General features: G+C 38.6%; 1 protein-coding gene, 1 long non-coding RNA gene and 5 other non-coding genes across 9 annotated transcripts in view; all 7 read right to left on the reverse strand.

Moving 5' to 3' along the window:
- Positions 1–1193: 1193 nt before the first annotated feature.
- LOC137491040 (uncharacterized) overlaps positions 1194–16334 on the reverse strand; it is a 48323-nt gene continuing 33182 nt past the window's right edge. For 2 of the 3 annotated variants that reach the window (XM_073948590.1, XM_068220103.2), the window contains 2 exons: positions 8635–8784; positions 1194–3088 (listed from right to left, as the gene is read on the reverse strand). In XM_073948590.1, coding sequence (XP_073804691.1) covers positions 2208–3088; positions 8635–8719 — 966 coding nt within the window. In that variant the 5' untranslated portion in view covers positions 8720–8784 and the 3' untranslated portion in view covers positions 1194–2207. Of the gene's footprint in view, positions 3089–8634; positions 8785–9129; positions 9170–16334 lie in introns of those variants that run through there. The other variant, XM_068220102.2, reaches the window with a different exon arrangement.
- On the reverse strand, positions 11747–16186 carry LOC141381925 (uncharacterized). The gene is made up of 2 exons (XR_012402833.1): positions 15376–16186; positions 11747–12170 (listed from the first exon to the last, which is right to left on the reverse strand). It is a non-coding gene; the product is annotated as an uncharacterized lncRNA (long non-coding RNA).
- On the reverse strand, positions 13148–13221 carry trnat-agu (transfer RNA threonine (anticodon AGU)). The gene has a single exon. It is a non-coding gene; the product is annotated as a tRNA-Thr (tRNA).
- On the reverse strand, positions 13408–13481 carry trnat-ugu (transfer RNA threonine (anticodon UGU)). Its single transcript has one exon. It is a non-coding gene; the product is annotated as a tRNA-Thr (tRNA).
- On the reverse strand, positions 14750–14823 carry trnat-agu (transfer RNA threonine (anticodon AGU)). The gene has a single exon. It is a non-coding gene; the product is annotated as a tRNA-Thr (tRNA).
- trnat-ugu (transfer RNA threonine (anticodon UGU)) lies at positions 15010–15083 on the reverse strand. Its single transcript has one exon. It is a non-coding gene; the product is annotated as a tRNA-Thr (tRNA).
- Positions 15829–15917, reverse strand: trnar-ucu (transfer RNA arginine (anticodon UCU)). The gene is given in 2 exon segments: positions 15829–15864; positions 15881–15917. It is a non-coding gene; the product is annotated as a tRNA-Arg (tRNA).

Here is a 16334-nt window from a genome sequence, read left to right on the forward strand (position 1 = left end):
CGACGGATCCACAATGCAGTTCGGCAACGCCTGACGTCACCTATTCAAAGTGAATGGGAAGCGTTGACGCTGACGCCCCGTGTGAATAGGGCGTTAGAGGAGCGGGAGGTCCACGGGCCCGTGGGCGACGTATTATCTCTCGCTGAAACCCTCAGATCTGCCTGAGTGCCCGCTGCAGAGCAGGGGACAACTGGGGTGGTTTGCCCTTTTGCAAAGGCTAGCCATGATCTTTACTGCGCAACAGTCATGGCATCGCAATGATGACATGAACTGCCCGCGAGCAGCGCATTAACATGCTGGACCCCCCAGGCATGCAACGCAGTGCCCGTGCCCATCATCCGAGGACAGGAAACCACCGCATCCAGAAATGCACAGTCGGAGTGCCGTCCTGAAAAGGACTGTGTTGCTCTTTCTGTGAAGTTTGCAACTTTATACGCACCGCTCTGGAGGACCGGACCCAAAGAACGCCAGGCATGGGAGAAAACCCAGCTCGACCGTCTGCCGCTGCGTGTACACACTCTGGACAGGGAGAATGCTCTCGTTCGCTCGGAATCGCTGGATCACAGCAGGAGGAACCCTTATCGACTCGATGAGAAAGTCTCTGAAGCAAAAAGGATGGCGTTTGCTCGCTCCAGGTGTGCTTCATTGCTTATTATCCCAGCATATAAGCACATCTGCGCAAGCTTACGCTGCTAATTCATTGCATTCATTGGTCCGTTCAATACTCTTTCAGACAAGGGGCTTCTGAACCAAATCCCCCCCCACCCCCCCACCCCCCTTTCGTGGATTTTCACAAAGATCAAATCCACTTAATTGCACTGAAGTTCCCCAAACGAAGGGGAACCACTGCTCTTAGGTACTCAAAAAACAAACTAGCAAACTCAACGTAAATTGCTTTCCTTAAGTTACTTTTCTACTTCACTATATCCATGTAAACATTTCTTTACAATTTTTAAAACAGTTTGATAATTTAGTCTGTTAATTTCTCTGGAACAATAAGCACTCTAGGTTGCATAGGAGTACATCGCAACAGCCAGGGTTGGGGCTTCCTTAGCATTTATTTCATTATTACGCCTTTAGTCTGAGACTCGTGCACTGGTTCATCCCTCCTGAGAGAGCTCCATCTTGGTTTATGGGTCAAGCCATCCTACTCTCCATTCCACCATTACAATATCTATTCATCTATTTATTCATTTTGTTTTGTAATTGTGTTATTGTTGAGGCTGATCTCAATAATTTTTTTAAAGATAGAATTTTAGGTGCAGGCTAGGACTGTCTCTGCCATTTACGGATAACATTGTCCTTTTGGCTTCATAGGACATGGACCTGCAGCCTGCAGTGGGACGGTTTGCTGCTGAGTGTGACATGGCAGGGAAAGAACAGCACCTCTAAGTCAGAAACCATGGTGCTTGACTGGAAAAAGGTGGCCATCTCCAGTTTGACGGAGAGTCCTTACCCCAAACTGAGTTCAAGTATCTGAGGTTGTTTTTTTTTTTTTAATGAGGAATGGAATGTGAGATTTAAAGTTGGATTAATGCAGCGGCAGCAGTAATGCAGTTGCTGTGATTGTCTGTTGTGGTGAAGGAGCTGAGATTTCTGTTAACATATGTGTTATCTGATTAAACCTCTTGTCACAGTGTGAACACTTGTATGGTCTCTCCAGTGTGAATCGTCTGGTGCATTTTCAACTTTGGAGCTGTAATAAAAGTCTTCTCACACTCAAAGCACAAATACTCTTTAACACCAGTGTGGATCTTCATGTGTTCATTAAGGTTTGCTGATCAATTAAAACTTCACACAGAGTCCATGTAAATGGTTTCTCTCAAGTGTGGGTCTTCATGTGTTTAATAAAGGTCTGAGGAGCTGCTGAAACCCATTCCACACCGAAGCTCCAGTCTCACTAGAGTTTGAGCATGCAAAATATTGTTGAATGTCGCTGCGAAAAGGGGCGGGATTAAACAAGATGATTAGACATTAAGTGAGCGATTCGTCTATATTTTACTAACTGTCCAGAGAGGTCATGTTTTGATGTTCGATTGGACTTATAAAGTCAAGTGATGCAATTTCACAGGTCAGAGTTTACCAAGCTTGAACTTTACAAGGCAGTGAACTGCGAAACGTGACGCACAAACTTGCGTTTCCAGTCTGACGCATTCGCGTGCTATGAATAGAAGTTTATGGGGAGAAAAGTCCAGTGTGACTGCGGCTTATTTGCAAGTGAATGGTTTCTCTCCAGTGTGGATTCTCATGTGTCGATTAAGGTGTGATGAGCTGTTAAAACTCTTCCCACACTGAGGGCATGTGAATGGTTTTTCTCCAGTGTGGACCCTCATGTGTAGATTAAGGTTTGATGATTGGCTGAAACTCATTCCACACTGAGGGCATGCGAATGGTTTCTCTCCAGTGTGGATCCTCATGTGTAGATTAAGGTTTGATGATTGGCTGAAGCTCATTCCACACTGAGTGCATGTGAATGGTTTCTCTCCAGTGTGGATCATCATGTGTCGATTAAGGTGTGATGAACGATTAAAACTCTTCCCACACTGAGTGCATGTGAATGGTTTCTCTCCATTGTGGCTCATAATGTGTAGATTAAGGGATGATGAGCGGATGAAACTCGTCCCACACTGAGTGCATGTGAATGGTTTCTCTCCAGTGTGGATCCTCATGTGTCGATTAAGATTTGATGATTGGTTGAAATTCTTCCCACACTGAGTGCAAGTGAATGGTTTCTCTCTAGTGTGGATCCTCATGTGTAGATTAAGGTTTGATGATTGGCTGAAACTCTTCTCACACTGAGTGCATGTGAATGGTTTCTCTCCAGTGTGGATCCTCATGTGTTGATTAAGGTGTGATGAGCTGTTAAAACTGTTCCCACACTGAGTGCATGTGAATGGTTTCTTTCCAGTGTGGATCCTCTTGTGAATCTTAAGATCCCTTTTTCTTCCAAAACTCGTTCCACACTGAGTGCAGGTGAAATGATTCTTGTCTCTCCTTTTCAAAATACCATCAGTCTGTAAATTAGTTTTTTCTTCAATTTTGACATGATGTTCCTCCTCTTTACTCCCCTCATTCTCTTCAATTAGGTCTAAAATGAATAACATAACATTAGGTTTCTTTGAGTCTTAATAACTTTCATCAAAAGCTGAAAAGTGAAAAGACACTGGAAACACTGGCTTTACACACTGTAATATTGATGCACATTAAATGCAAAATAAATCAGATCATATTGCGTTTTGTCCACATTTAATCAGATCCTATTCAATTCATCTTTATTTATCTAGTGCTTTTACAATGTAAATTTTGTCCAAGCTGCTTAACCTAGAAGTTATAGTAAATAGACTGTGCACAAACTCTGCTGCCATGTTTCCGGTAGAAAATCAGTCAGACTCTTTACTTCAGCATAGCGTGTTCTACAGCGAAATCTAATAGCGGCGAAACCTAAACGCATCAGAGCATGGCAAAAAAGGGAGATTTACTTTTAAATTGATGAGGATCCTGTGCCAGTGGATGTCCAGCATCAGGAACATCATTATTGTTCAGTTCCAGAACTCTTGGTAGTTGATTAATACACCAAATCAGGCTGACAATCTCTGTGAAGAGGTGGAGTGACTAAAAGGAGACTACTTCGATGCTGCTTTTAGTGATGTTATAAGGTTCTAAAGCTACAATTAAAAAATGATGTACTGGAATTTAACCAAGGTGAAAGTAACAAGTTGTAATTGTATTTTATATAAATATTACGTTTAACCATTCTATAGTAAATTCTATTATACTGTACATTGTTTTCTTGCCTTTGTGCATGTCCTGAGGCTTATCTGAAGACCTACATGTTGACATTTGAAATCCCTGACAAGATGCAGAAATGCCATCTAAAAAGGTCAACTGCTGTTTGTCCAATCAGGGACAGTGGCAACGTAAATATACAAATGATTTTGTTAACCCGGGTTTTGCCAATGTGAAACATCTGTTAATAAACACTCAGGATTATATTTTAACCACAGGTAAAGCATGAGCAGTGTGGATTTTACAGATAAACCAGGATTATTAGACTTGTTTGTTGGCCAGTTGTAGTCAGTGCAATGCTAAACAATATTGTTCCACTATAATTTGTTTGTTTTGCCTCATGTTGTCCTACAGAAACATCATATGGTTTAAAATACTGTACAATGTTTTATTATAATTAATTTTTTTTGTCCATTTTATTCAGCATATTTAAAATTGGGGGCATCCACTTTTTGGACATGCTTTAAACCAGGGTTTCTGCAGGTTTTACTAAATTAAATTTAAGACCTTTAAAGACATTTTTAAGACCATTATGAATGAAATTTTAGATTCATAAAAGGCTAAACAATCTTTCAAATGACCCAGATGGGAAATATTTTTATTTGCCATTTCAAAAAATATTATCATTTAAAACATGTATTAATATAATATTAAATAAATTATAAAAATTATATTTGAGATATTTTGTAACAAAAGATTTTATATATTCTGTAAAAACAAGCAAGCTTTACTTGTATCCATACACTTTTTCCAACATTAACTTTCTTTATAATAATTATAAACAAATGAACAAATGTTTTAAAAGTTCTAAAAACTATAATAAACTAAATCTATGTACAACAATCTGTCCAGGTTGATGTCCTCAGCAGTAAATACATGGAGCTCGTTTAAACAAATTTTATTGTAAGGAAAATAATTAAACCGTTATAATAAATAGAGTTAAAACGACCTTTTGAATAAAAAATTGTTTATTGAGATAGGTTGTTGGTGATTGTATGCACATTGGCCAGATTGGGTAGCAAAACATGAAAAAAGGAAAATAAAGACTTGATTAAAAAAAAAAAAACATTTAAGACCTACAACACAATATTTCAGTAAATTTAAGACATTTTAAGGCCAGAAATTTAAATTTTGTAATTTAAGACATTTTTTGACTCGCAAAAACTCTGTTTAAACACAATAGCCCTGGTAATTAGTTATGATAATAATGATGTAATTCTAGCGCAGATATTATCTGTGAGAACTAGTAACAACTTCTAGAAACAAGTTTAAGCCCATAAAGAAGTTGGAATTGTGATCAACGTGACATATGCAAATAGAAAGTACCAAGTCAACTCTTATCACTGTAATTGCAGATATCTTCTATGAGAATACTGTGAGGACTAGTAATTACAAAATAAATGAGAACAAGTAACAAAAGACACTCACTCCTGAGAGTTAACCTGCCCTAAACTAGGCTAGATTCCCAGCATAAGTTGCCAGAGTAACTGAGTTTGAACTATCGTAAATTTGATTAATGAAACTGAATCCGCCAATAATAAACTGACTTTCCAAAATAAGCCTGATGATCATTGTGGAACGTGATTACAGATAACCCAGGATTCTGTTAATCCAGGAATAGAATGACCACGTGTTAACAATTTGTGACAACGTAAATATACAAATAATAATGATAACCCAGGGTTTACAAATGTGAACTGTCTGTTAATGAACACCCAGGATTATTTTTTAACCCCAGGTATAGCATGAGCAGTGTGGAAGGTGACTACAAATAACCCAGAATTTATCCAGGGTTAGAATGACCCAGGGTTAACAATTTAAAGTGTGAAAAGCCCTAAAAAAATCAGCATCAGCTCTCAGGATAAACAGAGTACAATGACAAACAGCGACATACAAAAATTGTCAATCATGTTATAGTAGTGACCTGATCTCATATGCTATTATTTTAGAACTTCAGTTGTCTTTTGGAGAAATGACCAAGAATAATAAACGGCTACTTGCTCTACAAATAAGTGTGTTCATGTCTATACAAAGAAAAATAATAAAATGAGAAAATATGACTTTGCAACATCAAGCAGCATTAGGCATGGGCCAGTATAAGATTCTGACGGTATGATAACCTAAAATGAATTTTCTTCTGAGAAACATATAAAATATTTTGGAGCAGTAAACATGTCAGGTTAAATCATTCATATGAATCACAGATTTCTTTATGATTTAAAATGGCATCTTTGGAGATCTTTTCTGCTGGAGTTACTGTTGTCCTAAAAAACTTAAAACAAAACATAAAAAAAACCTTACATGTACTGTAGGAACGGTACAGCAGAAAATGTTGGCGGTTTTAAAACCTTGACTTTTCCAAACTGCGGTAAACTTTGAAAGCAGTTATCGTTCCATGCCTAAGCAGCATAACACTGTTTTTAGGATCTAAAAATGTATTCCTTAAAGGGTCACGAAACACCAAAACACATTTTTTGAGCTGTTGACAGTCGTATATGTGTCCCACACTGCTAAAAACACTATTAGGACACCTATATTTCACTAAAAAGGGTAAATTGGTTGTTTTTGCGCTATTTCAAGCAAATTCGTACTTCTAGTTTGTAACGAATTTTTGAAGCTGCGTCACGGTCATGACATAATAGTGTGTATTCCAGCGTGCAGACTGGGCGTCTGTGCCAGAGTGTGTCTTATTACGTCTTACAGTGTGATGCATTAATGCATGAGTAAGGCTTGGGTCAAACCAATCAGCGCGCTCTATTGTGCAACTTCATTAATATTCATTACTATCACCGTGTTTTCAGGACAGAGACGCCACGTTGTGTTGGCAAAACAAGCGTGAAGTGTTGCTTTTATAGTTTGCTGCAGTTAAGTTTCGTTTTCATTTTCTCTCTGTGAGAGCTCAGACTCACGTGTGGATTAACAGTGTACGCGACGCGCGACAACAATAACTTACGTGTCCAAGGAGGATTATTGTTTACCTGAGAGCTGTTCTCATCTGCAAACACTGAGATCTGGATTCGTTTGTTGTCTTCTCTTCATAAAGACGCGGCTCTAGTTGCTGGTGATTGTCCTGTCTCTACAGATTTGGTAAGTGAGCGACCAGTGCTCTTTGTTTATTCAGTTTGTTCGTATCTAACAAACTATTGCACAGAGTGTAAACACGTTAGCACCACAACCAAACTTTAACCTCGTGTAGGGTTTTTACCGCATTTAGTGACCGGAATAACACGCGCGGCTTTCCGACGCTACCTGTCGTGTGCATCTAAGTTTCTGGGAAATGCAGAGGGTTTTTTTCTCTCATTCGCCGTGCGGTATAAAACATTGCATGAAAAATACACGCTTAGAGCAGCTCCTCGAATCAAATATCTCGTGTGTCGCGAGGGGCATGAATGAATTCCCTGAATGAAAGAGCCAAACTGCAGTTAAAGTCCACCATTTAATCATTTGGCAAATAATTCGACTACAGATGTCCATGTAGGTTAAACACCATCAAATTCTCCTGTATGTATGTGTGTGTGTTTGTGTATTTTGACTCTGATACTCGCGCGTGCCCAAATAGACACTCCCACACCATCCCACTTTTCTTCCTCCGACACTCCCCCCTAAACAGAGCTGGACACGCCCACTTTTCGGACTTTTTCCAAAGTAGAGGTGTGAAAACACCCTGCTGAAACGAGGGGGTTTCATGGCCCTTTAAAAAATTTTCAAGCAAAAAGATTCCAATGGCGCCACCTGCTGGTACATGAACAACATTGCCTATTTTTGAGACTGTACAATGTTTATAATAATTGATTATTTTAGTGTCCATTTCATTCAGCATGTTTAATATTAGGGACATCCACTTTTTTTGACATACTGTAAACCAGGCTCTCTGTGAGTTTTACCAAGTTAAATGTAAGACTTCTTAAGACATTTTTAAGACCATTATGAATGAAATTTTGGACTCATAAAGGGCTAAAGGCTAAAGAACTTTTTAAATGGCCCAGATGGAAAAGGTTTTTATTTGCCCCATCAAACAAATATTACAAGTGAATACATTTAATAATACAATAATAAATTAATAATATATATTTTTTAATTTTAGACATTTCTTTAATAAATAAAAACTAATATTGTGTAAAAAACAAGCCAGCTTAACTTGTATTCCAACATAAACTTTCTTTATGATAATAAAAAAATTAACAAATATTTTCAACGTTTTAAAAAAATATAATAAACTAAATATATGCACAACAATCTGTCCATGTCAATGTCCTCAGCAGTAAATACATGGAGCACGTTTAAACAAACGTTATTGTAAAGAAAATAATTAAACCATTATGATAAATAAGGTTAAAATGACCTTTTTAATAAAAAGTTTAAAGTTTCATTGAGATGGATTGTTGGTGATTGTATGGGTTTTGACCAGATTGAGTAGCAAATCATGAACAAAGGAAAATGAAGACTTGTTTAAAAAGAGTTAAGATCTACAGCACAACATTTCAGTTAATTTAAGACTTTTTAAGGCCTAAAATTTTGAGTCTTCTATGAGAATACTGTTGGTCAAATATCGTCAGCTCAGTTAAACCTTTTATTTATTTATTGTTTTAATTAATTTGATAAAGTGCCAGTGATCATGGATGCTTAACACACAGTAGGGGAACAAGAAAAGCAATAGCCTTAAGGAGGTAGAGACAATGGGAGACTAATAATATATAAAAGAATGACAAAAGATGTAAGAACAAGTGATGGAAGAAACTTATTTCTGTCTTTCAATGAGTGAATGTGCGTTTAGGAGAACTAGGCAGCACACTCAGGACTTAATTTAGTATTCTTATTATTAAAAAATGTATCAGTATGAAAACCAACCTGTTTGTTCCTGCAGATCTCCCTGTTTGACTGTGGATGTTTCTTCAATCTTCACATCTTCACTCTCCACTTTAATAAACGCCATCTTTATAACAGTGTGGAGATCAGTCACTTCAGCAGGAGTTTTTCTCTGTGTTTGGACACTTAATCCTGTTAAAAATGAACAAAACAATAAAAATGTCCTGTTTAAAATAAATAAAACAATCAACAGAAACAAAATAACTTCTCTTCAACACTTGCTCCAACAGTTTTTTTTTAATGACAGCAAATAACAAAATTAAATCCTGCAAAACGTTTCATCAAAACACATATTACACACTTTTGTTACATTGTTCAAACAATAGCCCTCGCTGAGAATAAAATAATACTACGTTGTATAAAGGGTTAAAATAGTATTTCCAACAGCAGGAACATAATTTAGCATCGTATAAAACCCTAAAACTTTAGAACTTTAACTTTAAATCGGTTTATATCTGTAAAAGTTTTAGAACAAACCTCTCTCCAGTTAAATCATAGCGCAGTAGCGGCGCTGCCTGATGACGTCACACGCCACGCCAAAATAAAGGTCTTTTTTGTTTTGCTTTTTGCCACCTCTTCTTCTGTGGTATTTTATTGGCAGCTTGCAAACTTAGTGCATTACTGCCACCTTCTGGACCGAGATATGATCATTAGGGATGTATAAATATATTTATATAGTGTATATTTATTAAAAAATAAAAAATAAGGACCTAACCTAAATCCTATTTGCTAGCTGTGTTATTTTCAGAAACTTTATAACTGCCTTAACTGTTGAACTTGTTCCAGACAGACTCAATATGTGCTTTAATGTCATGTTCTTAAGTACTTTCTGTAATTGTTCTCGTTCAGCTGAATATTTTCTACAAGACAGTATAACATGTTTTACGGATTCTGGTTCGATACAATATGCAAACATTCCATTTTGGTGTTTCCTTACAATACATACCCAGCAAACAATGAGTTGGCGGACCGTCGGCGTTTTTTGGTCGGCACAAATTCAGCGACTTGATATGGGCGGACCGCCATCGGCTTACCAGCGGCAAGCCGCCCATTCTAAAAGTTATGTCGGGTTTTTTGGGTGGCACGCCACCAGCGGATTACCGTGGGTGGACCGCCGTCTGGACACCAGTGGCTAACCGATGGCCCACCCGGTGATGTTTTTAATGTTGTTGGCTGTTCTGTACCTGATATAAGTACTTTTGTTTAACACTTTTTACATTTTAAACGAATGAGGCACTAAATAAAAATATAGTTATTAATAAAAGCAAAGTTTTGTAAATAAAACTACAAGAGGTTTTAAATATAACAGGTTATTATTAAAACAAAACAAAATTAAGTTTAAAAATCAAGATTTAATATTAAATGTCATTATTAAATATGTTTATGAATTGTTTATGTAAACATATAATTATATAAACATTATATAAACATTTGTTTATGTAAACGCTGCGTGACTTTAAAGTGTCCAATACCGAGCCCCATTCAAGCACTGCAGCAGAGAGCGTTGTCATGGAAACGGAGCAACGACACGACACCTGACCGGTGTTACGGTTTAACTGGTGACCGTGTTAACTGGTGTCCCTTTCCAGATGTAAGCTATTCACGTTTGCAGATTGGCAGATTCGTCACTTTTTCACAGCAACAAAACATGTCCATACCAAATAAAGATTCTTATTACTTGGTGTCAGTGTCATTGTGTGCATTATTGATTTTAATATCTGTGTAGCAGAACAGTATATAACCAAAGTAAATAAAAAAAAATAATTAGAATTTACATGTCTTTAACAGGATTCGAACCCGTGTAGTGAAAAGGTTTAGCACACGTATCAATCAACTTATCTAACTGAGCTACTCAGAACTTCAAATGAAGCAGTCTGTTTTAATATATTTGTCAATTAAAACATGCCTTGCTGTGGTTGTGGACCCGTGTTAACATGTTCTGCATGTTATTGGTTTGCTGGCTCACCTAGCATTCCATGGATACAGATTGAAAGAAAATGTACAGGCAATTTGAGTCTTGACACATATTTATACTCTGATTCTTTAAAGAAACTCAAACAAAATACATCTAACCCATTTGTGAGAGCCACTATTTTATCATGGCATGAGTCACAGATTGAGCTGGGAGAAACCCCGGTACTTTCTAAATTCTCTCCCATTTGGGGTAATGCATTATTCGTACCAGGGAAATCAGACAAGGCTTTTAAGCTGTGGTTCCAGAAAGGCTTGCAAAAGATATCAGATCTTTATGAAGATAATATATTGATGTCCTTTGAAACCTTTAAGGAAAGATATAAAATTCCTCAGTCTCATTTTTTTAAGTATCTTCAGATCCGTAATTTTATAAGATCTAAAAATCATTCATATCAGTGTCCGACCCTAAGTAGTTTAGAAGAAATTGCAGTTAAAGATCCCAGTGCCAAATACAAAATTTCTACACTATATAGCAAATTTGTTAATGCTTCCAAAGAATCTACAAATCATAAAAGACTGGCTTGGATTGAAGACTTTCAAATAGATATTACAGAAAATGAATGGGAAGAAAGTTGTCTTCAAGCGCAAACATTATCAATCAATACCCGTTTTAAATTAATCCAATATAATTGGGTAATGAGAACATATATAACACCAGAAATGTTAAATAAATTTAATAGAAATATTCTGGACATTTGTGGAAAATGTTTGACTTACAAGGGCACACTGTTCCATTGTGTTTGGCAATGTGAGCACTTGCAATTCTTTTGGAAAGAAATAATTGGTGTAATCTCTAAAACTATTGGTAAAGAAATCCCTGTTTGCCCTAAAATCTGTATCCTTGGTCTTTTCCCACCTGCCTTATCGCTGAAGTCATATGAACAGAAGTTTATAAATCTGTGTCTATTACATGCGAAGCGCCTGATTGCCATTCACTGGAAAAGTACTCATGCTCCATCTTTGTCACTCTGGATTAAGGAAATGTCTTCCTGTATAGCAATGGAAAGGTTGACTTATTCAATCAAACAAAAAATGCATATATTCTACAAGATTTGGGACTTCTTCCTTTATTTTTTAAATAACAGTGCACTGACTGTTTAGTAATCCCAAACAATGTGACTGTTAAAATACACTGTGTTTGTAATGACTAACTTTAATATACTTTCACTGGAATGTATATGTTGAAATGTCAATTTTTTAATGGTATTTATTTTTTATATATTTTTAATTTTTAACAAAATTGCCCTTTTTATTTTTATCTTTAAGTTTATTTTAGTTAATCTTTATTTTTATTTATTTGTTTTTGTATTACTTTCCTCGCATGAGAATGCATTTTTTTATTCTATTCCTTTCTTTTTTTAGTTTTTAATTTTTATTTTGAACGTCGGGATGGGGCGGGAGTTCTTTGATTGGTATTTGGTTACAAATACAGTAAGAATGTATCACACCTTTCTGAAACAATAAAAGTGTTAAAAAAAAAAAAAAAAGAAAGCCACTCTCCCATAATCTGAGGGAAAGGTGCAGTTTGGATTTGAACCTAGCACCTGCTGTTCCCAAGACAGGTGCTCTGGCCAACTTAGTCTTAACACTAAAAGAAAAAACCTCTGGATACGATACTTCCAAACGCAGTTTCATCTAAGACAGTGGGGGGGGGAAGCAAAATTTACTGTGCTTTCTACTCAGTTACTTTGCACATGCATAAAGAGGCTCTTGTACGACAAATCCAAAAGGCGTGATCTCAACAATAGGTGGCAGTTACTTTTCCCCAAAACCACAGGTTGCCGACGAGTCATTCCTCAAGCCCACTAGGCCCTACACCGTTTTCTAATCTCCCTTATTTAAAACAGCTCAATTAAGTCATCGGCTTTATTGTAGAGTACCCCTAGTATCTGAGCCTGCACTGCGCAATGAAAGAAAGAAGCAAAACGGGATGGACAGATGCCTAAAATGTTAGAAACGCACCACACCTTAAGTCAGTGAAGAAAAAGAGCAAAGCTTGCAAATCAGGTGGGACTCGAACCCACAACCTTTGAATGGCTCAGCTCACAGCCTAGAAGTCCAATGCGCTATACATTGCACCACAGAGCCTAAGTGCTCTGCTTCCTCTAGAACTGTTGGACAGAAAGCACTTTTTAGTACTTTCTGGCCCATGAAAGAACAGCCAACTGCGGACAAGGCACTGCTGGAATTCAAAGCCAGGATCTCCTGTTTACTAGACAGGCACTTTGACCAACTAAGCCACAGCGCCAAACGACCTTGACACAGGCTAAATGTTTAATTCCAAAAAATAAAAAAAAAACTAACAACGGTAGCGCTGCATGTGGGAATGTCTGGACTTGAAATATTAAAGTCCAATTGGTTAGGCATTACCACACTATGCTATATAAAGGCATCGTCCAAAGCCCTCTTGAACGAGCAGCGTTCTTAAGGATTTGAGTGTTGTTAAGAAACCGACTGCTAAACATCCCGCTGCGTAAACACTCGTTACTCTTAACAAAAGCAAACACAAAACCTGTACATTAGGCACTGCTGGGATTTGAACCCAGGATCTCCTGTTTACTAGACAGGCGCTTTGACCAACTAAGCCACAGCGCCAACGCTGAATAGGAGGCAAGACGTTTTTGCACACAGAGACCAAAAAAAGACAGCAAGTCTTAAAATGGCAAGCAAAGAGGTTGTTTAACTCTATTTGTCGCACTATTCATTACGCCTCAAAGCTATACAATTTTATAATTCATTCCGGTGAGCTCTATAAAACAAGCACACGCACCACCTGGACTAAGGCGCTGCTGGGATTTGAGCCCAGGATCTCCTGTTTACAAGACAGGCGCTTTGACCAGCTAAGCCACAGCGCCACAGAACTTCGCAGTAAGAGACATTTGCCCGATAACAAAAATCAAGAAGAAAAAATAATACACAACAAAAACCAGCATGTCAGGATGCAGAAAATGCTGACAAGCCGGACGCGGTCTTTTAGAGTCTGGATGATCATGTCTCAAGCCTGACCATGTCATCCAAACCCAGAGTCAGCTCGGAAAATGGAAATCAGGACAAACATATGCTATCGGCCATTGAAAGAGTTTCAGATCAGAAAGCCACTCTCCCATAATCTGAGGGAAAGGTGCAGTTTGGATTTGAACCTAGCACCTGCTGTTCCCAAGACAGGTGCTCTGGCCAACTTAGTCTTAACACTAAAAGAAAAAACCTCTGGATACGATACTTCCAAACGCAGTTTCATCTAAGACAGTGGGGGGGGAAGCAAAATTTACTGTGCTTTCTACTCAGTTACTTTGCACATGCATAAAGAGGCTCTTGTACGACAAATCCAAAAGGCGTGAACTCAACAATAGGTGGCAGTTACTTTTCCCCAAAACCACAGGTTGCCGACGAGTCATTCCTCAAGCCCACTAGGCCCTACACCGTTTTCTAATCTCCCTTATTTAAAACAGCTCAATTAAGTCATCGGCTTTATTGTAGAGTACCCCTAGTATCTGAGCCTGCACTGCGCAATGAAAGAAAGAAGCAAAACGGGATGGACAGATGCCTAAAATGTTAGAAACGCACCACACCTTAAGTCAGTGAAGAAAAAGAGCAAAGCTTGCGAATCAGGTGGGACTCAAACCCACAACCTTTGAATGGCTCAGCTCACAGCCTAGAAGTCCAATGCGCTATCCATTGCGCCACAGAGCCTAAGTGCTCTGCTTCCTCTAGAACTGTTGGACAGAAAGCACTTTTTAGTACTCTCTGGCCCATGAAAGAACAGCCAACTGCGGACAAGGCACTGCTGGAATTCAAAGCCAGGATCTCCTGTTTACTAGACAGGCACTTTGACCAACTAAGCCACAGCGCCAAATGACCTTGACACAGGCTAAATGTTTAATTCCAAAAAATAAAAAAAAAACTAACAACGGTAGCGCTGCATGTGGGAATGTCTGGACTTGAAATATTAAAGTCCAATTGGTTAGGCATTACCACACTATGCTATATAAAGGCATCGTCCAAAGCCCTCTTGAACGAGCAGCGTTCTTAAGGATTTGAGTGTTGTTAAGAAACCGACTGCTAAACATCCCGCTGCGTAAACACTCGTTACTCTTAACAAAAGCAAACACAAAACCTGTACATTAGGCACTGCTGGGATTTGAACCCAGGATCTCCTGTTTACTAGACAGGCGCTTTGACCAACTAAGCCACAGCGCCAACGCTGAATAGGAGGCAAGACGTTTTTGCACACAGAGACCAAAAAAAGACAGCAAGTCTTAAAATGGCAAGCAAAGAGGTTGTTTAACTCTATTTGTCGCACTATTCATTACGCCTCAAAGCTATACAATTTTATAATTCATTCCGGTGAGCTCTATAAAACAAGCACACGCACCACCTGGACAAAGGCACTGCTGGGATCTGAGCCCAGGATCTCCTGTTTACAAGACAGGCGCTTTGACCAGCTAAGCCACAGCGCCACAGAACTTCGCAGTAAGAGACATTTGCCCGATAACAAAAATCAAGAAGAAAAAATAATACACAACAAAAACCAGCATGTCAGGATGCAGAAAATGCTGACAAGCCGGACGCGGTCTTTTAGAGTCTGGATGATCATGTCTCAAGCCTGACCATGTCGTCCAAACCCAGAGTCAGCTCGGAAAATGGAAATCAGGACAAACATATGCTATCGGCCATTGAAAGAGTTTCAGATCAGAAAGCCACTCTCCCATAATCTGAGGGAAAGGTGCAGTTTGGATTTGAACCTAGCACCTGCTGTTCCCAAGACAGGTGCTCTGGCCAACTTAGTCTTAACACTAAAAGAAAAAACCTCTGGATACGATACTTCCAAACGCAGTTTCATCTAAGACAGTGGGGGGGAAGCAAAATTTACTGTGCTTTCTACTCAGTTACTTTGCACATGCATAAAGAGGCTCTTGTACGACAAATCCAAAAGGCGTGATCTCAACAATAGGTGGCAGTTACTTTTCCCCAAAACCACAGGTTGCCGACGAGTCATTCCTCAAGCCCACTAGGCCCTACACCGTTTTCTAATCTCCCTTATTTAAAACAGCTCAATTAAGTCATCGGCTTTATTGTAGAGTACCCCTAGTATCTGAGCCTGCACTGCGCAATGAAAGAAAGAAGCAAAACGGGATGGACAGATGCCTAAAATGTTAGAAACGCACCACACCTTAAGTCAGTTAAGAAAAAGAGCAAAGCTTGCGACTCTGGTGGGACTCGAACCCACAACCTTTGAATGGCTCAGCTCACAGCCTAGAAGTCCAATGCGCTATCCATTGCGCCACAGAGCCTAAGTGCTCTGCTTCCTCTAGAACTGTTGGACAGAAAGCACTTTTTAGTACTCTCTGGCCCATGAAAGAACAGCCAACTGCGGACAAGGCACTGCTGGAATTCAAAGCCAGGATCTCCTGTTTACTAGAGAGGCACTTTGACCAACTAAGCCACAGCGCCAAACGACCTTGACACAGGCTAAATGTTTAATTCCAAAAAATAAAAAAAAAACTAACAACGGTAGCGCTGCATGTGGGAATGTCTGGACTTGAAATATTAAAGTCCAATTGGTTAGGCATTACCACACTATGCTATATAAAGGCATCGTCCAAAGCCCTCTTGAACGAGTAGCGTTCTTAAGGATTTGAGTGTTGTTAAGAAACCGACTGCTAAACATCCCGCTGCGTAAACACTCGTTACTCTTAACAAAAGCAAAC

The sequence above is a fragment of the Danio rerio genome, chromosome 4 (genome assembly GCF_049306965.1).
Source record: "Danio rerio strain Tuebingen ecotype United States chromosome 4, GRCz12tu, whole genome shotgun sequence".
Taxonomy (NCBI): domain Eukaryota; kingdom Metazoa; phylum Chordata; class Actinopteri; order Cypriniformes; family Danionidae; genus Danio; species Danio rerio.